The sequence below is a fragment of the Oryzias latipes genome, chromosome 8 (assembly GCF_053564925.1).
Source record: "Oryzias latipes strain Hd-rR chromosome 8, Olatipes_Hd-rR_3.1".
Lineage (NCBI taxonomy): Eukaryota > Metazoa > Chordata > Actinopteri > Beloniformes > Adrianichthyidae > Oryzias > Oryzias latipes.
Window position 1 is genome coordinate 24,358,578 of NC_136244.1, and position 23,745 is coordinate 24,382,322.

Consider the following 23,745-nt stretch of genomic DNA (forward strand, 5'->3'; position numbering starts at 1 on the left):
GCTCCAATTCTGAAATCTTGTTGAATTTCCATTTCAGGCTGGTGAGGGCCATCTAGTCTGCAGCCAGGTCCCTCTCTTAATTTTGCAGCAGGCTGACATTAAATTTTAGTCACTGCAGCATCCTGATTCCCTTCTTTTCCAGCCTTCTGGCAGCACTTTTTTTCCCCCATTTCCATCCATTTTCTCAACCCCCTGTAACCCTTTTGGGGTCCTGGGGCTGCCGGAGCCTAACCTGGCAAATCTGACAATCTGGACCTGTCGCCAGCCTGTTGCAGGGCCACACAATCACACACATACCTGTGAAGCATGCTTTTGAACTGTGGGAAGCTAGAGTGACATTTTTTATTCTATTTATTTAGAACTATTAGAAAAAAAAATAAACATCGTAGAACCGATATTGTAATTTAAAAAAAAGCTTTGGGTCAATAAGCTGATAGGACACTCATTCCCACAGTGATGGGAGGTGAGATGTCTGAAATATAGAACTGGGTCCTATCTGACCCCAGTGGGACTGTCATCCAGATGTGTCGACTCCTCTGTGAATAAATGAACCTGTCCCAGTCTTCTCCTCCATCTCTGACAGCCTGCCTTTCTTCTCAAGGACCTCTGCTTCAGGAAAACAGACACGCTCCTTATAGATGAGACAGACGCAGACAGACAGATGTTTACAGGGGGAGTCATGGGTGGCAGCCTCATGACTCAGATGGGGGTTTGTTATTGTCATGTGCTCCGTACCACCAGAGGAGACGATGCGGTGGTCCGCACGTGTGACAACAGTTTTCCTAAGTTGCCGAAAAACAACTGTCTTTTTTCAAAGTTTAACCAAAATATGTGGTTCTTTAGTCAGACGTTTGCATTGAGCGCAGTCAGTGCATGGCAGATTCCTACATAAACCTTTGCATTGTGGCTGTTTTAAGACCCACCACAGTATAGACCATAAGGTGGAACCCAAAGGCTGCAGATGCTCCCAAGGCCTGATGCATGTGTATCGTTACTCGATACAAGCGCATGTACTCACAGTTGGGAGAGGTTTGGTGCGAAATGTTGTAGCCGCGCAAAACTCGTAACTCGTACTCCAGGCTTTTCCATGAATCAAAAAAGATGCAACCCATACGTCACTAGCACGTCGGGTTCCCTGGTCAGGTTTAACTAGTAACTCGCGTATGACAGCTACGCATTTTGTATATGGAGCCCAAAAACTGACTTAAAACTGTGTTGCGTATGTAAACATAATGTAAAGCCAATGTAAACGCATGTAAATGCGTGATTATATTGACTTTTCATGCTGCATTCACACCGTCCACGTGTGGCGCGATTTCATGGAAGCACATTTAGCCGGTGGTGTTCGCATCAGACACGCAGGGAGCGGTAGGAAGTGGGATACTTCTTCTCTAGTATTTTTACTGTTAACTAGCGCTTGTCCGCCACCTACAGTGGGATGAGGCTTGACGTGAAATGTTGACGTGGTGCTCCAGGCTTTTTTCTTTCACAACTCTATTCCGATATGTGAACAATTCGGTGTCATATAGATCAAGCCGGGGCACAAAAAAGCGCAATTATTGATTTCTCCTCTATGATAGTGTCTACAATGGTTGGCACTTCCGACAAATAATTACCAAAACCGCGTCCCTGATTGGTCACAGTTCGGCGTTACCACGTTTTAACAGCCAAGAAGTTCAACCGGTTAAACTGACTGCGCGTGATCAACGAACGTAACGTAACGTAGAGCCCACGAACGGACTTAAACACTTGCGTAGCGACGCATGAATGCATTTCCAAGGAAGTCCAAAGTTTGAATCGACATGCGTCTACATAGACTTTTCATTGAAAGTGGACGCGTTTGGTGGGAACATTAGACAAAAACTGCAGGACTGCGTCAAAAATAACAAAACAAAGCAAAAGAAGTCAAACAAACTGACATCAGTTGAGCCGACTCTATTCAGGGTCGTTTCTTTGCCTTGTTGCCATAATTAATAGTAATTGCAGCCTATTTCTGTCACAACTTAAGCTGCAGATGTCAAAACACAGACATAATAATAATGATGTCACACATCCTTATTTGACTTACTAGAACATTTAAACAAACTTTTTCTTGCTTTATTTTTTTTAGTTTTTGGTGTGACATTTGGCTCGTTTGCTGAAACCAAGAACATCAAACCAATTATGTGTAGAAAAAAGAACATCATTGTTCCTGAATGAGACTGCTGTGTTTTCTCAGCTCTGTGAAGGAAAAGTAATGCAGGTAGACATTCATCTGCAAAAAATAGCAGCTCTCAAATACTTTTCACTGTACAATTGTCCTTTTAGTTAGGACAGTTTTTGTGCTTAAAATGCATATTTCGTTGGTTTTATCTAGAGTTTTTGCACATTCTGTTGGTTGATTTACTCCATAATCAAATCAGAGGATTTAGAAAAAATTGTAGACCAATTTTCCATAAATTTTCATTTATCCTCAGCCAGGTATTAACTGTATTGGAAAAAATCTCCAGGAAAAAGTGCTGATCTCACATCCCTCGTGTTTATGTGCACTAGTGCGAAATGTATGTTTAGAGGGCAGGACTGGTCAGGGGCGGACGGTATCAGACAGAGAAAAAAAACCCTCCAACATATAAAAGACATTAAAGGGGGGAGCTCTGCTTTAAGTCCAGTCTTGCATTCGGTCTGGTTCATCCCCCCGCTGTCTTCTTTGCACAGAACCCGGCCGGCTCCATCATGCTGCTTCCAGCGCTGACTCTGCTTCTCTGCTTGGCTCAGCAAACTCTGCAGGGCGGTAAGGAACCCACAACCCCACCAAAGAATTTCAGATCTCGTTTTTATCTGGTTTGGTTCGTTAGCTGATCTTTGTAACTTTTAACCACATCTTAGATCTCATCAGTTCTTACGTTGCCTTGTATTCATATTTTGTAAGATACTTTACAAATAAATTGCTTCATTACATTTAATCAAGTGCTTAAATTTTGCTATATTAACAATTTTATTTTTACAATATTGATAGGAGCTGTTTTATGAAATAGAGTAATTATAATTCTATATAATGGAACATAATGTGTTAAAATACATTTTACCTAAATATATGAAATGTATTGGGACAAAATCACCGTCTATTTTGAACTGTACACTTTTTTTTCTTTTTTTGTTTTTAAAGGTTTTAAATGTACACGTTTCACTGTAAAAACTTTATTTTTTAATTTTTTTAATAAAGTCAAATTCATCAAAGGATTTGCAGTGGGATCAGCGTTTCGTGCGACTCGGCCTCACATACCTGTTAGATTTCATGTCCGTGAGACGGAGGGAGAAAAGAACGCTGCTGTCTTCCAGACTTTTTTTGGCTGCAACATCAGTGACATCATGTGCTCTCCATCTTATAATTTCACTGAATCAAAGGATGCAATGAAAAAAAATGGCAGCTGCAGGTCAAATGTGACAAGCCGCTGCGAGAAGAAGGAACGGCCTCCGAGTCTGATCTGCATCAATACATGTCTGTTTCTGTGCTCCTCCAGTGAGAAAACAGTTAAAGCAATTGAAATGGGTTGTGAAATAGTTAAAAATGCACTGTTTTGTACATCTTGACTTACTTTTTCTTTTTAAAGTAACTAAGAAAAAGCTTCTAGGAGCAGAAGTGTCCTGAGTTTTAGGCTGTATTCGATAGTTAACCAGCCAACCAGTGGAGGACAGATCACTTTTCTTTCCTTTTTTTGTCTGAATCATGTAAACAGTTGCATTTTTCCTATCGTTGCAGGAGTTAAACCGCAAAGTGTGGCTTATGGGAGACCCCTGGCTGCTGGAGGTAAACTTTTTTTTAAAGTAAAATCCAATTATTCCTCTAAAATAAAAAATAAAAATTGATCAATATCATGTTTACTGCTTGGAAGCTGTTAAGTTGTGGCTTAGAAATGTACATTCTTTTATTTCTGGGATTGTTTTTGCCTTCATGTGTCAGTATTGGAATGAATCCTGGAGGTGGGTCTTTGTCTGAACAATGACGCTCCTTCTTGAACCCATTTTTGCATTTCTTTCGGGTGAAAGTATCCTGATGGGTTTCATTTCTGTTCAGTCAATGGGGCACTTGGAGCACTCGGGAGCAGATATGGAACCAAAGCAATGAAGACTGGAAGTAAGCTGATCTTAAAGACCTGCATTCTGAAGCTCTGATATTTTTAGTGGGGTGACATTTTGCTTGTGTTTTGAACCTCAGTTGGGCGTTATCCTGCAGCTCACCTTGGCACAGGTAACTTGCCATCAAATTTCATGATTCAAGTGTTGCAGTTTTTCCAAATCTTTGCCTGTAGTTCAGAGAAACACGCGTGTGGACTCCTAAGAGTTTGCTGCTTTGCTCCTTAGCAGGAGGATACAGGAATCTTGGGTTAGGAGGAAGAGGCGCGATGAGACAGGGTGGATATGGAGCCATGCAGGGAGGATATGGAGCCATGCAGGGAGGATATGGAGCCCGGGGAGCCTATGGTACAAGCCTTCACTGACCACTGTGTTTTACTGAGAAAGGACCAATTTCCCCATGTGGTGAGAATATTCAGTGGAAAAAGTTTTGGCTGCCTTGTGTTTGCAGGAGCCGGTATGGGGACAGGAATGGGCCTGGGACCTGGATTTGCAAACGGACTGGGAATTAACTTGGGCCAAGGAGGGAAACGCGGTGAGACAAACTTTTACTAAAATGTCAAATTCTTTTATTGTGATTGGATGACAAAAAGGTCCAGGAGCAATCTTAAACTAAAGGCTTACAGATTTAGCACAGTTTTTTCTTTTATTCTTGCTTCATTTTGCTTTTTTTTGTTGTTCTGGGCTGCAGATTTTTTGGTTTCATTTCCTAACATCAATCCCAGCATGCAGTGCTGTGACTTTAGCATTGCAGAGCGTCGTTGAGAGACAGAAGATTTCTGTGCTTTTCCGTCAGACGGGTGGAAACTGTGTGTGATTGCACATAAAATAAACATCATAACTTTGTGTCTTTTATGACTGTTTCCATGCAGGATATGGCGCCGGCCTTGGCGCTCTTCCAGGTACAAACTGTTTCTTCGTTCAGATCTTTGTTTTCTTTCCTTTTTGAGAACCGAATTCTTTTCTGTATGATTAGATTTGTCTGATGTTGGGAATAATCTGTTTGATCCTGTTTTTATCCTGTCAGGATATGGAGGTTTTGGAGGAGCTGGCTATCCTGTCTCTCGTCCAGGTGAGTGTCGACTCCAGTCTTAGCTGGGCCTCCCGTCACGTTGTGAATGAGTGTCCTACCTGCTTATTTTGTCTCTTTTTTTATGTTATCACTGCATTTCTTTCTTTCTGCTGCAACTTTACATTCCTGTCATTAGTTCTTTCCAATGAATTCTATGGAGTTCAAACTGAGAGAGGATCCTAAGAGCATAAACCTGCTTGAAATCATAACAACTACTGCTCTTAATGAGTGGAGGCTCTGCGTTTGTTGGGATTTATGCCCATTAAATGAAGAATCCACCCCAGTTTCAATCTTCAAACTGTCTAGCTTTCTGCTGTGCTTCACTTCAAAGCCTTTTTATCTATTCTTCTATCTCATCTCAGTTTAATTTTATCACCAGTACAATCAGCCTAGTTGTTCTTCGTGAACAAATTTGCTTTGGTTTAAGTAAAGATCAGTAAAGAAAAGAAAACAGAACCTCCGACCTGAAACTCCCTTGAAAAACAACATTTTTTGCTGGATGAGTAAGCCAAAGTCCTCCTCCTCTGACTCGATGACCTTGCTGCTTCACATGCATTTTTTTGCTTCTGTCTTTAGATTAATGAGCTTCAACGTTTTTTTGTTTTTTTTTTGCACTCAAATGTGGTCCCAGAATTTAGATGAGCAGCTAGATGTTGAATCTTCAGCTGCCTAACTGTATATATTCCTGTCAGAATATTTTGGGAGTCTTCGTCTTTGTCAGCCAACCTGCTGGTGACCACAGAACAATTCAGATTGGACCAATGCAAAAAAACGGTCCATCTCTTTATAGCCTGTGGTTGAAACATCCAAGTGTGGGACCTTTGCCCTGAGAGAGCTGAAGTCACGGCTGCACATTTAGTGATTGCAGACAGTGGGTCCCCTTGTTCGGATGTTTGGTTTGACCCATCCCATCCCAGATGATACAGTATTCTCACCATTCTAACTACTAGAATGTGGAATAAGGACACAGCATTAACTGTACGTCATACATGCGCGCAAATAACATTTACCTCACAAATTCTTCACACTTACCACACACACGACAATGGTACGTTCCATTTTCATGATGTGCCTTCAGCTGGCCGCACGAGCCTCAAGGGAACCGTAAGACACACCTGTGCTCCCCCTTAAGATGCGACCACTCCCCTATAGGACCCTCCACAGACAACCCAAAAACCGTACAGGTCAACCCCAAAAACAGGTACAGGTACAGGAACAACTAGTTACTGCCCCTCCATGATGTCATCATTAGCCGCCACTGGTGAGCTGCGTTGAAGCATACCTGCCAGCGCTTGGAAATCACATAACAACATCGGTTTAATAGCTCTAGAAAGTCATACAAAAACAAAAAATCAATTATTACATTTAAATGTGAACTCCTGCGTCCTTTAGAGCACACCCACGTAAAGTTTCTTCTTCGCCCAGAAGAGGTGGAGGGATCCCCAGCCTAGAATCGCCATGAACGTCTTTCTGACATAATCGGAAACAACAAAGCTTCAAAAACCAGAACTTTGCTGAAGCGACACAAACAGGTCCTAGAAGGTTTCCAGTGTTTTGTCTGTGCAGGAAACCCAACAAGAGCTCATTCCAGCGAGCCTCATTTTTTAATTCTGCCTCTTGTTGCCGGAGTGAACAAATGCTAACTCCATGACAGCATTTCTATACATGTTGGGCTCCACTTTTTGCATCATTTGTGTGCCAGACACTAATGATGCCTCTTTGTGCTTTTGTCAATGTTTGATGGCATTGCCACAGTTTGTGTTCTAATGCCATATTTTCCATTTTTGTGTCGTTGAACTGACACGCTCATGTACTTTTGCAGTTGTTGTCGTCTTTCCTCCTAATTTTGCCCAGAAAGCAGATTGTGTTTCTTTCATGAGAGTGGTGAACTCCTGGATGCCCTAATGCTATTTGAATTACTGAGTTTGGCCATTTTATGTTTAAAGATCACTGTTTTTTTGTTTCTTTTGACTGAAAACAGCATTCAGAATCTGCTGTGTCCCAACTGTCTGGAAGTAGTGAATCCATGATGGTATTTCTCTGTCAGGTGTGTCGGCAGCAGGAAATGGTGGACCTGATGTGGCCGGTCTGGGCCAAGCTGCTCCAGATCTTAAGAGAGAAAAGAGCACAGCTGTAGGAAACCAGTTCGGCGATAAAGACAGAAAAATTGGACCTGAAATGCCCGGCATGAGGAGGACCGGTGTTCTCGGTCCCAATCCTCCTGAGTCACATTCAGGACTCGAGGTCAAACGCCTCGATCCGCTCATTCGGTCTTCAGATCTTAGACCTGCGGCTCCGCTTGACACACAGCTGGGGATGCTTGGTCTAGATGTTTCAGGAGCTCACGGGGTAGGGCCCCTTGGGGCTTTGGTCCCTCGAAGAAAGGGGACATTAGGTCCTGAAGCCACTCCAGCTCCAGGAGGCAGAAGAGGGCAACTCCCTTTAAGCAAAGACAACATCAGAACTCTGGGTTCTGCCTATTCACGGGTACACAGTGCCAAAGACTTTGACCCATCCATCCAGCAAATTCCTAAAGCTAAAAACTGCGGATCCCCTTTGTCTGAAGTATTGCAGCAAAAGGAGGGAACTTATCGACCTCTGACAAAAGACCCCAGAGGCAATGTCTTCTCTGTTCAGGGGCAGGGAAGCAGAGATTATCTACCTTCTCTGGCAGACAGGCAGGATGCCAAAGGACCACTGGCTAAAAACAAAAACGGTCCAACTGAAACTCAAGGTTGGGACTTTGCTTTAGTTGGAAAAGAGCGTGATGCTCATGGCTTTACTGGCGAGGAGGCGAGGCGCCTTTCACAAGCTGAAAGGATAGAAAGAAAACCAAAAGCTCTCCCTATCCCAGGACAGGCTGAGAGGAGAACACAGGCAGCAAGTAAGCCTCCTCTTCTTCCCCATCCATCTACATAACGCTTTCTCCTTCTCCTCTAGTGGGATCTTGTCTGCATTAAATGCTACGTTCACACCAGGCTCAGAAACGCACATTCCAGCATCCACTTCCAATGAAAAGTCCATGCAAATGCCTTTTTCGGGCTTCTGTGTTCAAAAGTCTCCCGTTCAAGCGTTTTTTTGGGCTCTACGTAGAAAACGTGTTAGTTAAACAAGCTGAACTTTGACCAATCAAGGACTCAATCATGCAGGAGATATTAATAAGTGCAGCTTTTTCTCGGCAGAATTATATGACACCAGGTCTTTCACAACATTAAGCAATGCTTTGGTTTTTATGCTCCACTTTACGACCACACCTCAGAAACCTCTGTGTTCTTTTTGACCTTGGACGCCTTTTCAAGACACTTAGTTTAAAACAGTTTCTTTCATCTCTAAACGTAGGTCCATTCTTCCAAAATCTGACCTAGAGTTGGTCATCCAGGCTTAGGTTATCTGTCTTGACACATCTGTTGTCGCCCGCCTCCAGCTTGTCCAGAATGTGACTTGGAAAGGAACCAATAGAAGGGCACAGCCGCAACTGTTCTATGCCTATTTCTGCCCCAAAAGGTCAAGCGCCCAATTCAATGTCTGATATGGTCTTTGGACCTAAACCTCCTAAAAGTCCTGAGAACAGAGTTTAAAACTGGTGGAGACCTGCCCTCTCAAGGTGTAGCCCCCAGACTCTGCCGTTAAGCCTCCTTATGGCTGAATCTGTTGCTTCTTTTAAAAAGATTCTTTGGACATTTTTATTCAGACGGGTTTTTAGCTAACTTCTGCATCTGACTGCCTTTACTTGTTTTAACTTTTATTGTATTTTACCTATTTAGTTAATCAAATTTGAAATTTTACCCTGTAAAAAGTGCTATATAGATCAATTTCATCTACTTCTTTATCTTTCATTGGAAAAAAATTGCCATATTTGCACCGCTTCAACATTTTGCATCAAGCCTCTTCAAGCTTTGAATACATGTGCCAGTATCAGGTAACAACAGATCTGTGTGAACACTCTAGGCTAAAAGCGCATACAAAAACCCACGTTCAGCGGGTCCACACATGCCCGGGGTGTACGTAGCATTGTACTATGTATAATTATGATTGCATGATCAATTTTTAAATGGTTGGTACTTCCGTGTTCTGAAAAAGACGCTACCCTTTCGTCCCTACTGAATGAGAGTCCTTGATTGGTCAAAGTTCAACTTGTTTAACTTTTAGTGGGTGTTTAAAAGCGGCACTCTGTACGTAGAACCGAAAACAGACTTAAAAATATGTGTAGCAATGCTTGAATGCAGATAACCTGCATTGAGGTGCGTTTCTACAGACTTTTTACTGAAAGTGGACGCTCAAATGCACGTTTCCAAACTTTGAACTGTAACAACTATCCTCATTGGTATCTTAGGAAGTTTGGATTACAGTTCAAGGTTGTATTTTACTGGACTGTAACAATTAGGAATAAAATCTTTGTTTTGTCATTTCCCTCTATGTTCAAACACATGTTGTGCCAGACTTCAGCCTCACTTGAGAAAAAGTTTTGATTTTGTCTTTAATAGTTTCTTAAAACGTGTCTTTTATGGTTCCCTGAGTTATTGTGCAACTTGAAGTGATGGAAGGAATTATTTTACAAAGTTTATTTGAAAAAACGCTGCCAGGCTTTTGTTGCCTAATAAAGGCAACATGATCCAAAATCGTGTTCTTGTTCATTGTTAAAACATTTTTTTTTCAATGGAAAAAGGCATGTATTCCATTGACATACATGTATTTATTTTATTTGTTTTATTCTTCCCAGTAGATTTTGAGAAACGACTCTTTTCAAATTAGGACAAATGTAGAAACATTTCTTTGTTGTCTCATTCCTGCACATGTTGCTTGGTGTAGTCCTGCATAGAGTTGATCACCTTTTCAGTGATCAACTAGATCAGAATTTGTAGTAAAATGACAGTATGCGCTTTCTTGATGCTTACATCTGCTTTGCCAAACAGTAGTCAGCAGAAGTGGATAAAGACAGGATGAAACAGCCGCAGTGATCTGCTGGATGTCTCCTCAGGTTATCCGGCTGGAGCAGGAAACTACCTGGGAGCCAGTGTGGGAGCTGGAGGCTACGGAGCAGGTTGGTTTTCCCCTTGTCACACATGGAAGGCTGTGCTGCTTTCTTTCACTCCCTTAACATCTGTGTTCACAGGTCTGGGGCAGGGGGCTTACCTGGGAGGTGCAGCTGGAAAACATGGAGGTTAGATTGTAGAAGTATTATTTGTGCAGCGTCAAAGATGATTGGCCATATGTATGTTTTTTTTTACATACATTTTTCTCCTAATATAAATGTGAAGTTCCAGCTAATGGTGTGATATGACAGAGTATCCTCAGGACGGTGAGGATGTGAGACCGTTCTTCTTTCTGTTCACCTTCCTTCTGCTGCTCCCGTTCTTGTTGTGAACAGAAGTTTAGCTTCACGATTTTCCTCAAAGAAAGCTGCTGAGGAGCTGAGCTCCAAGCCAGACAGAGGCTACTTTGCCTACTAAATGAATGATTTGCTATTAAAACAACATCCTGTGTCTTCTTCGACTTCCTGAAGTTCCAGGAAGCTGATGAAGACACAGGATGTTTTCTTCGGCTTCCTGGAACTGCCTTCCATCTCAGGAGACTCTCAAGTAACACTTAAAGAAAAAATAAGAAAAAATATACAGGCTTTTATTTTGGCGGCTCCCTTGACCCTGGCTTTAAGTTGTTGCTATGGCAACTTTGCATCGGTTTCAATCACTGACTTAATTGTAGAATGGTTTTTCTTTATTTTTGATAGATTTGTTAGTTATAAGACTGAGCAGATCAAAAAACGTACAGTCATATTAATAAAAAGAAGAGTTTTTTAAAAAGATAGAACTCTTTTAATCTAAGATTCTGACCTTTTTTTTGCTCAAAATTATGAATTGTCTTCAAATTGAGAGCAAAATTTAATTTTTTTATTGAAGGAAGCGTTAATCTCAGTCAGGTGTTGTATTTACTACATTAATGTCTTTCTGACATAAAAGCAGCATCATAAAAGCCGTTTGAACGTGTTTTATCTCAGGTTATGGTGACGGATTAACCGGATACCTTGGTGCGGTGGCAGGGAATGGTTTTGGTAAGTCAGAGGAGCCTCAGAGCTGACGCTGTGTCGTCTGGCTTTCAGCTCAAGCTGCTCTCTCTCGGTGTTTGTTTACCTTGTTGTTTGTTTTCTCTGCAGGTGGAGATGCTGGAAAGACTTTGTCTGCAGGTTTTGTTCTCGTTTGTTTTGCATCCCTCTCAAAACCACTCTGCATGCTTCAGCTCGTATCTTCTGTCCACAGGTTACGGGAACGGATTCGGAAACGGTTATGGCACTGGTGAGTCCATTCCTTCAGCTGTTCAGGGGAAGCTTGTTCTTTTAAATTACAGACTTAATTACAGGGGAGGAAATAAGTATGTGATCCCTTAGTGATACTGCAAGTTTGCCCACTAAAAAAGAAACTGACAGTCAGTCATTTGAGCAGTGAGAGATAGAAAATCAAGAAATCGACACAAATTATTTGCCTCTAATTGAGGGAAATCAGTTTTTGAACCCTGTTGCGGGAAAGAGTTAGTGTTTTGTGGCAAAATCCTTATCAGCAGCACAGAGATCAGAGGTTTCTTGTAGTTGATCAGTAGGTTTCTGCACATATCAGGAGGAATTTTGCTCCAATCTTCTTTACAAATGACTTCTAAATCATACAGATTTTTTTTGGTAAAGCTGAGCTTCAGCTCTCTCCAAAGGTTTTCTATAGGATTAAGATGTCTGGCTGGGCCACTCCATGAACTTCGGTTGATTTGTGTCACTTTCCTGTTGAAAAACCCATCCATGACCCCTTTTAACCCCCCTGGTGGAGGCAAAGGATGTTTGATTTGGTGGCACATGGCTCCACCCATCCACACGATGAAGTAGCCCTGAGCAGAAAAACACCCCCACAACATAATACTTCCACCTCCATGCTTGACAGTGGGGATGGTGTCCTTGTGTTCATAGGCAGCATTTCTCTTCCTCCAAACACGACAGGGTGAGTTGATGCCACACTGCTCAGCTCACCTTCTCCCAATCCCTCTTTAAATCATTAAGGTGTTCATTAGTCAACTTCAGGCTGGCCTGCACACGTGTCCTCTTCAGCAGGGGAACTTTGCGAGCACTGCATGATGTTAAACCATTGATGTTTAAAGTAGTACCAATGGTTTTCTTGGTGACTGTGGTTCCAGCTGCTTTGAGATGAACAACTAACTCCTGCTGTGTTGTTTTAGGAGCCCCAGAGCTACAGGTGGATTGATGGTCATGTTGTCATGGTAACCTCCAGCTTCTTACTGATGGTGTTTTGGTCAATTGTGGTCTTGTGCAGGTCTACAGTCATCTCCCTTAAATCCACTGAAAGATCTTCCGTCTTCACATGTTGGAGGTGTATTTAGTTCAGCTGGCTGGTTGATTAGAAGAGTCTAACTGGTCGGAACCAGAGTGAACCCACCATTAGGAGGACAGACTGTCAGTTTCTTTTTTAAGTGGGAAAACCTCCAAAATCAGCAAAGGATCAAATACTTATTCCCTCTACTGTACCACTAATAAGAACTATGTTTCAGGGCTTGATTACCCTGCAGAGTTAGCTGTTGGTGCTGAGTACAAAGCAGGAAAGAGTAAAGGTAACATTAAGCTGCTGGAAACCTCTAACAGGTGTGAGCACTAACCTGTAGCTGCTGGAGCTGAGATGAGTGACAGCTTGAAGAATCACAGGCTGGGTGTCTAACACAGATCCAGATCGCTTTATTCCAGGCGTTTCTGCACATCTAGATGCTTTAAATAATATTTAGCCTTTTCAGTGAAAACTCAACGCTTACCTCTTCATTTTTTCATGACTTTACAGCGCTGGGCAACGGAGGTTATGCTGCACCGGTTCAGGGGGCCTTTGGTGAGGAGTGCACATTTCTGTTGCGTCATGATTCTGTTGAATCAAAGGGACATCCACACTTATGAGCTGTCTCCTCCTCTTGCAGGAGCTCTCGGGGCAGGGCTGGAGTCAGCTGGTGGAAAATACGGTGAGTGCTTCTGCCCCACTATGACTCAGCGCGGCCTTATAACGCATCAGTCAGAGTTGAAGCAGGGCGGTTGTCATGGGTAAAGTGTGGCTGGAGATGTGAGTCAGTCCGACTGAACGATGTTCCTTTCTCACAGCAGGAGGAGCAGCTGCTCCGGCTCATTATGGAAATGCTCCGGTGATTCCTGCTGCTCTGGAGGGTAAGAGCCGCTCAAACAGGACAATGGAGGCCCCATCCCTGCTTCTCCACAGCTTCATTTATCTGTGAGGAGAAGGGGGTTTAAGTCACACCCTTCTAAAGATAATAGACTGCTCAATTTGGAGACGTTTGTGACTGAAAAAGCTGCTCTCGCTTGGCCTGAACTCAGTTTCAGTGCAGCCAAGCACCCAAATGTCAGCAGTTTGTGACACCCTGACAGCTTTTCACAACATCACAGCTTTGTTGACGGTTTGTCGCTGCTGTAGGTGACGCCGGATACCCGTATGCTGCTCAGCAGCTCGGCCTCGCAGCTGAAGGGACCAAAACCGCCAGCAAATATGGTGAGAAAGAGAAGTTATTTGGTTAAAACAAGCGTCAGAGACGCAATGGAAACTTGTCTGTTGCTGTGGGTGTTACCCAGTTTGTCTTAGAAACCACTTAACATTTTTGTGGTGATGGAGTCACTAGAGCAACCGTGCAGAGACTACAAATGTAAAGACGGATTGAAGAGAGGGTTTTTTTTTGTTTGCATCCTTTCATTACTTCTGTGTGACTCATCATGCAAGTCTCTGCTTGTGCTTAACGGCTATATGTTATTTCAGGAGCCACTGAAGGATTTGGAGCTCAGCAAGCAGGTAGAGTTGCAAAAACATTCTCTAAAACCCAAAGTCTTCAATCACGCCAGTGTCCTTGTGAGCTTGACCTTTTTTTTGTGTGTGTGTGCATACATGACCTGTTTGGCTGAACACTCCAGCTTCCTTTCATGTACCAAATAAAACAGCTATATTTAACTGCTGTGTTTCCTCTCCTTGTTTCATATGTGCGGTTTTCAACTTTGTTCAGGTTTTGGCGTGCAGCTCGGAGCAGCTCAAGAGGCCTTGGGTAAGACATTTGAACAGGTTCTTCCTCTTTTCTGATGAACCCCCTCTCACTCTGCTGCTTCTAGTAATCCTAGTCATGTGTGTTTTTTCCACAATGTTCTTTTAAAAGGTAGCTGAGTACATCTTGTTCAGCTTCAGCTTTTATTGTTGGTCTGAGCTTCATCTCTTAGATATAAAGAGGAAAAGCTCTCTTCTTGGGTTTGTTTAGTCAGTTTTTATTCATGTAAAAGGAGAATACTCATAAGGATTCACCTTTCCTTTCTAGTTTATTGCTAACCTTTTTTCTGCTCATCCGTGGTCGTTCTCACAGGGCAGCAGCAGAGCAAATATGGAGGAGTGAATGGCGGGCTGGGTAATGGTTACAAAGGTGATAACACATTCATTTTAAGACCTTTTAATGGTTTAATTTTAAAAAAGTTAGGTCAGAAAACAGCCAGGATGCTAAACTCCTTCATTTGTGTTTTCAAACAGGCTGAACTCAAAGGAGTGGACCTCTTGACGTGATCAACAGCCCAGTGTGATGCTTTTTACCTGTTCGTATGTGTTTTAGTCTAGTTTGTCTTTGTCTTTTTAGCTTGTATTTCTTTGTACGTCCATGTTTGACACCATTTTTGTTGTTTGCTAAAAGAAAAGAATGAATTTAAATCCTCTGGTGCCCCACCGGCTCTTTTCTGTCAGAGCAGGTGGTGATTTTTGAACAGAAATGAAGACACGAATGGAAAAAAAAAGTTTGTCATTATTGTCATTTTCTGTTCTGAACCAATAAATTAAATTACAAAATTATGTTAGACCAGTGGTGTCACAGTTTTCATGAAGATGCAACCCTGTGTTTGTCATAAACAGTAAAAAAACAAACCTTGTGCATGTGTGTGTACACAGGAAGCAGAACCACTTCCCTTCTCACCTCAGGTTCTACTGCGAACTCTGAACGAACCAGTGAAAACATGAGACTAAGCACAAGCAGCTGTAATGCTTTGCTTTTATTCTGCGGATGCTAGAAAAACACACAAACTCGTATTAAATACATCAAACATTTCACATAAATATTCAGTTAAATATGGAGAGTGATTTTAAGAGTTTTTCAAGCATGTTTTTTTTTTAAGATCCTGTAAATACATTGTTAAAAGTAATGATGAAATTTACGGTTACATAGAGAAAATTATTGAAAAGGTTAATGCTGCATTCTGTATTTATGTTCTTTCGGGTTTTTTTTGTGGCTAAAACAAGTAAATCCATGTTACACATCCATCTGTCTTCCAAACCCTCTGACTCCCTTTTGGGGTCATGTTGCTGCTGCTGGAGCCTATCCCAGCCACTGCTAGGCAAAGGCGGGGGTACACCCCGAACAGGTCGTCTCTCTACCGCAGGGACACATCAGAGAAACCAATTCAGCTATGAAGTGTATTTTTGGAATGTGGGAGGAAGCCTGAGAAAACCAGCACATGCACGAGGTGAATGTGGAAACTCCACACAGAACCCATCTGGGATCCGAATCAGGACCCTCTTTTGCATAGAAAATATGGTGGGCGGGCCACAAGCTACAAGCTCCCTGCTCCATTCTGATACGTCCATTTGTAGCCAAATAGATCCATGTTGGTCTTTGTTTTGTCACTCTGCAGAAACTATAACCCAGAACATGACTGTTTTAAAATAATTTTTGGCTAAAAACAACAATCATAATTAAAAGACAATTGGGAACGCTCTGAAAATAGATCAAAAGATGATCGGAGGGAAATTATTAATGCCGGTGCAGATCTTTTGTACGTTTTAGAAACAAAATGGGATTCAAATGAGAACCATTACTTTAGAAAATATCTAATTATGAGAAATGGGAAGGTGTTTTATTATAACGGAAGGAGTGGGTGTGTTGTCGATGTCTGCAGGCAGGTTACAGTTTTTAGCAGGACTGTCCAAGCGGATGGATAATGTTTGGGTACAGGGAGCTAATGTGAGCAACAAAAGCTGAAAACATCGTCAGGAAGTCACTTTTAGGCATGGGTGGTGAGTTTGTAATGGGAATCGGACCCTCGATATGTACCAATGTTGATTTAAACAAAGATTGAAATAGAAAAGTGTTGTCTTCCAGCTGAGCAAATCTTGGTGGAGATGTCTTGTTAGATTGATGAAAGACTTCATGATTGGATGTTCATTGACTGGACCGCTGTGGTGCAATCTGGTGGGGATAGGTAGCCACACATAACATTGCTGTTTAGCCCTCAGTTGAGGTTGTGAGTGAGATTCGTGGATGAGCGATCTTTATCCACAAATACACCCATCTTCAACAGAATGGACTCTGGAATAGGGTGAGCGTGTCGGGATGTGTACATCTTCCTCAGGCTTTGATTCATCGGGGAAGCCTCATAGTCCGTGCACGACTTTCCTCCCAGACTTGGAGCACACTTCACCTCCCATTTGTAGTAGAATCGGCCGTGCTGCAGAGTGCACACATCCTCTTTTGTCCCGGCGGTCAGAATTTCCTCACACCCTCCCAGCAGGTCGTCGTCCCAGCCACTGTCCTGGTCCCAAACTTCAAAGCGGATGATATTTGGGGAAGACAAATCCATTGAGCCCAGGTCGACGATGTTCTCCCAGTGTGGATTGTTGTTGTTGTTGATGACAGGAGAACGATGAACCTGCTGGTTGTTGACCAGGACCTTCACAAAGCCGTCTGTGGGGGTGGAGTGGTCCCCCCAGAGATCCAAGGCTCGCTGTACTGTAATGATGACCCGGGCCATGCCCTTCCGAGTTGGACAGCAGTCCGAGTTTACAGCGGGCTCGTTGTGGCACAGACAGACACAGGAATCTCTTGAGTCGCTCTTGATACCGGCCTGGCAGGGTTGGCTGCAGTTCTTCCACAGACCTTTCTCCAGGATGTAATGGCGGATGGCAGAGCGCAGGTTTTTCCTGACAGGGTCCTTAGGACTGAGTAAGTCATGAAGGGAATCGAGGGAGTATGAGAGGATGTCGGGATACTGCGGCACGCTGCTCAACCAATCCTTGTAGGCTGATGGATCTTTTTTAGCAGAGAACAGAAGGTCTGGTTCTGTGGTATGACCGCCTCTGATTTCTGTCAGCCTGATGGTGAGAAGGTTTGACAAGTGAGCACATTTGTTGTTTAGAAAGAATTGTTGAAAACATTTAAGAGAATGTTTGAAAGAAAGGTACCGCACCTGTCTGTGAAGAAGTCTGAGAACGCTTGCTTGTTGTCCAGCTTGTTGGAATCTTTCTTGCAGTGCTTCATTTCTGTTTTCGCGCTCATTTTGACGTTTGCGGACGCCTCCGCTTCCAGACACATTTGAACCTCCTCGGCAGAGAGACCCTGCAGGCTGGCCTCGCACTGCCTGATGCTGGTCACAGTCTTAACTTTGCCCCCCAGCTTCACCTGTGGCAGAAAATTTCACACCGTCAGTCACCCAGAAGGGATTTTACAGATTTGAGAAAGACTTGTCCAAAACTTTTGAAGAAGCCCGACTTGACTGATTTGAACGTTAACATCACTTAACGTGACTGAAAAGAAACAGAGCAAGAAGACATAAATTAAAACAGTGTGTTGAGAATCATCAGAATAAGAAAAAAAAAGTTGTTGTGACGATTGAAACATCTGTGATTGTGACTTTGGTTGCTAACAAAACGAAAACCCAAACGTTTTTAAAGCACATCTGTGGGCGATTAATGGTCAAAGTTGTGCGGGGCACACAGGTGGCCTGCACACATTTTTTAAAAATAAGATTGTAGACTACTCAGTGAAAATCTCAGAGCACTTTTTTGTCGAGTATGCTGCAGGTGACAGGTCATAGCGAACACTCATACAACACACAAAGGTCAGTAAGGGGTGGTGGATGTGACACAGGTGTGTCATACGTTTTTTCAACCCCCGACTCTACACACTGCACAATAATAGATAATCGAAGTAACACGCACTTGCTGTATCCTCATGCCACACTATAGCCATTGGTGTGGTGCTAGATCTGGCGCCTTACTGACCGTGTGCAAATGCTTTAAGGACAGGATGTGCTAATCAGTTGCCTGTATGAGTTTACTCAACAGGTTCAATGAGCGATCTAAGATCTAAGAATTTTCTGTGGGCCGATTACGTGCCCCGTACAGATTTGCCCATTTTTCATCCGTAGGCGGCCCATATCCACCCATACGAACAGTTGTGACTAATGGTTAAGGCATAAAGGAATATTCACCTCCCATTTTCACTCACCTTCGTGATGTAATGGGTGCCGAACTTCTCGATGACTTTGTTAAATATCTTCCTGTTTTCTTGGGTGTAAACTTTGGGGAGCTCTCTGACGGCTTTACGAAACTCTTGGTGCATCCTGGGATGGCTCGACACTCTGTAGCTGCATTCAATGGAGAATTTAAACAGTGATTGATTTCTGGTCACAGATTGAGGTGGGAGTGGGAAGCATCTTCAATCAAATCCTTTCTTACCTGTAGTACTCACAGGTTATACTGTTAGTAGAAAAGCTAAACCTGTCATTTTTGGTTTTTTCCATTGCGTATTCGGCCAGTTTAGAGTTGGTTCCAGCCAGCATCACCGACCCGCTTTTGTCAGTCACCTCCATTTCCAGATCCACCTTCCAGTTGTTTTCAACAGAAGAGGTGCTGGACTCAACCAGAGACTCGCTGGATTTGTGAAGTTTGCTGGACACTTTGCCGCTGCAGGAATGCTTCGCCCTCCAGTCCACCACAGATAGAGGTAACTTCTGCTTTTTCATCTCCATATAAGGGTTACTGCACAGGGTGCAAGCCTTATCCTTGCGTTTCCATTGGTTCATGTCGAGCACAAAAGCCCCCTTACGCTCCATTTTTGTGATGTCGAAGCCTTCTCCCGCCAAATTGGAGCCTGGAACAAACTCTGCCTCCTGGCACTCTTTGGGCTTCCCGTCAGTGCACGTCTGAAGAGTGCAGCGAGGTAAGCAGAGGAGGAAGAGCGTGAGGATGATGATGTGCCACAGGAACATGTTGCTGTTTAGTTGAATGATGGATAGTGCCTAAAAAAGAAAACAAAAAACGAAAGAATCGGAACGAGTCTCTTACATTAGCATGAGGCTGTAAAATGAGAAAGGAAATGTTTATTTCTACAGCACTTTTCAGCCCAACGACAGCTTGAAAGGCAAGGTCTCCTCTGGTTTTAGAGCGGGTTATGGGGATTTGTAAAAGTTTTTGGTTTGTAGATCTCAGGGACCGAGCCGAAGAGTTCAAAGGTCATAAATGTATGCTGGAGTTTGCCCATACAAGACAACAGACAGCTTAAATAATTTATAAACAATTGTAAGACTCTGTTCAATTGTAAAATATTACATTTTAATGACAAGTGGACCTTTTAGTAGTTTGAATTAGTTGTAATTACTTGTTTTCAATAACCATATGATACACTTTTTTGTTGCAAATTATTTACATTTTTTAAATGACTGAATAATACATTGTTTATAAATAAATAAAAAAATTAGCAGTAAACTCTTTTTTTTTTTTAATGAATCATGCACTGACCTAATAGCATTTGACGATGACAAATAAAAGTTTCTAAGTTTCTATCAACCACTACGCCTCGGTGCAGCTCTCTCAAAGATCAATTTAAATTATTATTGCTGTGAAGACTAACAACCTGTGAGATTAATTAATGAATTGATCCTTTCACTTATTTCACACAGTCACTGAACCACGTTAAGCATTAAAGCTCACCGTCCCAGAAATGTTTTAATGATAGACTTTAAACAGAACTTGAATGAAATAGAACTTTATCGATCACATGAAGGAGATATTGATGTTTTACCACAGCTCTATGAAAACAGCACAGAAAGAATAAATAACACAATAAAAGTGTCTGAGAGGCACTGTAGAGTCTAATAGCTGGCAGGAGGAAAGACGGGTGAAAGCGCTCCTTCCTGCAACGAGGACGTTTCAGTCTCTGATTGATGGAGAGAATGCAAAATATACAGAATATTTAGTATAATAATACAGAATATTGAATCCAAAACCTAAACTAACGTGAAAAATGCTCTTATTAGTCATCTATCAACTCCTTATTGGAGCAGAAGCTGTGCTTTTTTACCTTCTTCAAGGCTTAAAACTGGCTGAACTGCCAACCCCTGTGTGAAGAATGGAGGTCAGTGTGTTGACCAAGGGCACTTCAGCACAGGGGCAGGCAAAGCAGGGAGTGAACCTGCAACCCCCCGATAAGTACAGTAAGCAGTAGTAAAAACAAGTTATTTTGTTCGGCACAGAAATGCTTCTCTTTTTCGCCAGTGGAGAAGGTCAGCTGGGTCTCCGCTGAGTCTTGTGATCAGCTCCTCTCCACTTCTCTTTTTGGCAACAAATAAATTTATCTTCAGATCACTAAAAAGCAGATGTAACAGTTGATGAACTTCTGTGGTTTCCTCAGAATCTCTTATCTGCTTTGAAAGCAGATCTCGCTCTCATTCTTTGCGCCTCTGATGTGTCAGAACAAGCGTGCTGAACTCCGCTTTCATTTGAAATTTGTTTTGAAAAACGCATAATTTGGCCACGATAAATACATGCTTTAGAGCAAAAAAAAAAGCCATTTAGTTCAGTGTCCTACAGACTAAAACCCAGCGAGAGCCGCAAAGTCCCACTTCACCGTAGGCATACAAATCCTGCATTTGACTCCAGAGCCTCAGGTTGAAGAGCCTTACTATAGACCAACAGTTTGATGCAACTCAGATGTAGAGTCAGAGTGTCTGCTTTGGCAGAAGTAACACATCTTTTTTTTCTGGCTCTCAAGGATCTCTGCTCTGCAGAAAACCTGCAGCATTTTGTACAGATTGCAAATGTTTGAAAGATAAAATATAAAAAAAATATATAAAATATAAAAAAATATAAATAAAATATAGAAAAAACAGATTTTAGTATCACAATGTTTGTTAAAGAAAGGTTGAGACTGTTCTTTGATAAAATGATAAGATAAGATTTCTACAACAGAGTATAAGGGCCACCATAAAAGTACGGTATTATATAAATATATAAAGAAGAAAGTCATAAAAGTATGAGAAATAAGTCAAACATTTACAAAATAAAGTCATATAATTTGAGAGACAAAATTTGTAATTTTAAATGAAAGAAGCTAGGCTTTTTCCAAAACAAAGTTGGTTGTGTAAGCCTCCATCGACCTTACACGAAAAGACAAAATCCATCACTGCAGCCACTTATGTCGATGCCACTAAGTTTATAATCGAACTCCTTTGCCACAATCTCCCAATTGTGTGACAGTTTGAACAATTTTCTGCACATCATTTTTTAATGTTGCTATAGTTACAGTCAGGGGCCTGCAACCCGAGGCTCTGGAGCCACATGGGGCTCTTTTACCCCCTCCAATGATAGAAAAATGAATAGTTTTTTATTTCAAACTGTAAAGTAAGAAGTAACTGAGTAGTACGGTAAAAAAAAAAAACTTTATTCAACTCATTCACAAACAATTTAAGTAAGTTTCACACATCAAACAAAATTGTTTTAACATATTTTGTACCACAGAAATCTCTAGAATTAAGGCGCACTGGACCATAAGGATGATTTTCTATTTTTGAGCAAAATTGAATCATTTTAGGTGCACCTCATGGTTTGAAAAAGTAAGTGTCACTTAATTAACTTAGATTCACTATTTTTTCCAGGAAGAGGTGAACCATAGAGGGAAAAGAGATTTTTAAATCACTGCTGACATTTCACTGCCTATTACTACATTTGCTGAATTCAGGTGACACAGGGGGTCTTTTATTTTGAAAGGAAGTCATGTGAACCTCTGTCAAAAGTTAGAAACGTTTTCATATTTAAAAAGAAAGGCTAATATGTCTTTATGTTCATGTTTTATTAATGACAATATCACAAAAATACAGCAGTGTCTTAATCTTCTACAAGGTGAAATGAGACTTTGCAGCCGCTGCTGGGTTGTAGTTGGTGCAAAATCGATCCGAACGGCTCATAAAATGTTTAAGGTTGCAGATGCCTGTTTACACCAATATAATGTGGACTTGCTAAAAGACTTCCTCATTTGTGGAGCCAAAGTTGACGTAAACGCTCTAGAGGTCTCCTCTACTGAAATATGAGGTTGATTCTTTTTTGTTGTTGCAATTTTTTTTAGCCTTTTGCATCATAAGTATGACTTTATGTAATATATTCTCAATTGATAAACTTGTGAAATTTTAACTTTATTGTTGTAAAAAAAAAAATTATTTCTCATAATCTTATGACTTCATTTGTGGACATTTTTTAATCTCACATGTTTGTTCCATGTTGACCGACAGACAAAAAAGTAGTCTGAAATAATTTATGAACTGGAGCAATGTAGTTCAGGACTTAAGTCTGTTTGGAGCAGACATGGACCGTTCTATCTATATTTTAACTGTCAGACATGTATACGGAGCTGCAACTTTAGAAAAGTGTGGAGAAACTGGTCACTATTTGCACGTGTTTTGTAAATAAATTATGGTAGAAAATCTTGGAGTGCTTCGTACCATTAAAAAAAAGCAGAAAACAGAGACATCACACATTCCCTGTGTGCTGATTTTCCCCACTCCCCGTTTTGAGGCAGAAATATAAATAAATCTTTAATTGATATGAAATTAATCTCAAAAAAAGGTTTTGTTAAAGTTCAGGAAATTTCCACTAACCACTCAATGGAGCCCCTTAACAGACCTGAAGGACCACACCACAAGTAAAGGTGTACTGTTAAGCTAGTTGCATCAAAAAGGCAAATACTCTGCTCTTTCTTTCATTACAACAGGGTTTCCTGAAGTGTGAATGGTTTCAAAATAAAAGCAGCTCTTAAATAGAAATTGTCCATATCTGTGGATTTGTCTCTTTAAGTTTGAACACGTTTCTTTAAACTTGCTTGTTTCCACAAAAACAAACTTTTTGCTGTTTGTTGATATATAACACTCATAGACTTGTAAAGTAAGGTTGTTTGTGTTAATATTCTGCATTTGAGGTTAAAATTGCAAATAAAAAAAGGAAAATTTGCTTTTCTTTGCTTTTCCCTCAAACACTCTTCGCCGTCTGCTCTTTCACGCACCAACAAATTTAAAAAAAATTTCATGCTCTACCAGTTTTTCTTTCAGAAGTAAAAGTTATAAGTATGAAACATGATACAGAAAAGACTTGCATAAAGGTTGGTGCAAAGTTTTTACAATGCAACATGATTAAACCACTTCCTGTAGCAAACATTTTGAGATGTGGTCCACAGAAGTTTAATTTTTTATCTATATATTTATATATATATATACTTCATACATATACATAAAAAAGCAGAAGTAAAACTTTTCTATAGCTCATGAGAAGAAACTCACCGATCTTTCCAGTTGAAGCTGAAACTGACTACTGCGAGAATGAACGTTGGTGCTTCAGGTATGACTGACAGAAGGAGGCAGTGAGGGGGTGATGTGACAGTGGTCTCAAAAAGACAAGAGGAAAAAAAAGGTGGTTTTGCTTCAGTTTCATTTATGCTGATTAAACGAGCTTGAGAGG

At 41.5% G+C, this 23,745-nt stretch overlaps 2 protein-coding genes across 13 annotated transcripts; one reads left to right on the plus strand and one right to left on the minus strand.

Annotated features, from left to right (window-relative positions):
* The first annotated feature begins 2,611 nt into the window (after positions 1 to 2,611).
* LOC101167291 (uncharacterized) lies at positions 2,612 to 15,042 on the plus strand. 12 transcript variants are annotated; one of them, XM_011477815.4, is made up of 23 exons: positions 2,612 to 2,770; positions 3,740 to 3,787; positions 4,055 to 4,114; positions 4,196 to 4,228; positions 4,342 to 4,461; positions 4,565 to 4,648; positions 4,986 to 5,015; positions 5,141 to 5,185; positions 7,233 to 8,069; positions 10,164 to 10,226; positions 10,299 to 10,346; positions 11,181 to 11,234; positions 11,337 to 11,366; positions 11,440 to 11,475; positions 12,728 to 12,787; positions 13,009 to 13,053; positions 13,139 to 13,180; positions 13,317 to 13,379; positions 13,645 to 13,719; positions 13,981 to 14,013; positions 14,222 to 14,260; positions 14,570 to 14,626; positions 14,731 to 15,042. In XM_011477815.4, exons 1-23 carry the CDS (start codon positions 2,713 to 2,715, stop codon positions 14,733 to 14,735), a joined length of 1,965 nt encoding a protein of 654 aa, XP_011476117.1. In that variant the 5' UTR covers positions 2,612 to 2,712; the 3' UTR covers positions 14,736 to 15,042. The 12 variants fall into 12 exon arrangements, with proteins under 12 accessions (XP_011476117.1, XP_011476119.1, XP_011476118.1 ...); XM_011477817.4 differs by having other exon boundaries at positions 13,320 to 13,379; XM_011477816.4 differs by having other exon boundaries at positions 4,345 to 4,461.
* A 182-nt stretch (positions 15,043 to 15,224) lies between these two features.
* Positions 15,225 to 23,691, minus strand: LOC101167041 (perforin-1). The gene is made up of 5 exons (XM_004071237.4): positions 23,568 to 23,691; positions 18,700 to 19,262; positions 18,470 to 18,608; positions 17,430 to 17,641; positions 15,225 to 17,334 (listed from the first exon to the last, which is right to left on the minus strand). The coding sequence occupies exons 2-5, from the start codon at positions 19,230 to 19,232 to the stop codon at positions 16,476 to 16,478; spliced, it is 1,743 nt and encodes a 580-aa protein (XP_004071285.1). The 5' UTR covers positions 19,233 to 19,262; positions 23,568 to 23,691; the 3' UTR covers positions 15,225 to 16,475.
* Between the last annotated feature and the right edge of the window lie 54 nt (positions 23,692 to 23,745).

Excerpts from the sequence above, each read along its gene's own strand:
- LOC101167041 (XM_004071237.4), bottom strand. The coding sequence starts at position 19,232 with ATGTTCCTGTGGCACATCATCATCCTCACGCTCTTCCTCCTCTGCTTA. Across the intron at positions 18,609-18,699 it reads ATAACCTGTGAGTACTACAG|CTACAGAGTGTCGAGCCATC; the intron begins GTAAGAAAGGAT and ends CATTGAATGCAG. Across the intron at positions 17,642-18,469 it reads GCACCCATTACATCACGAAG|GTGAAGCTGGGGGGCAAAGT; the intron begins GTGAGTGAAAAT and ends TTTCTGCCACAG.
- LOC101167291 (XM_011477815.4), top strand. The coding sequence starts at position 2,713 with ATGCTGCTTCCAGCGCTGACTCTGCTTCTCTGCTTGGCTCAGCAAACT. Across the intron at positions 11,476-12,727 it reads CGGAAACGGTTATGGCACTG|GGCTTGATTACCCTGCAGAG; the intron begins GTGAGTCCATTC and ends ACTATGTTTCAG. Across the intron at positions 12,788-13,008 it reads CAAAGCAGGAAAGAGTAAAG|CGCTGGGCAACGGAGGTTAT; the intron begins GTAACATTAAGC and ends ATGACTTTACAG.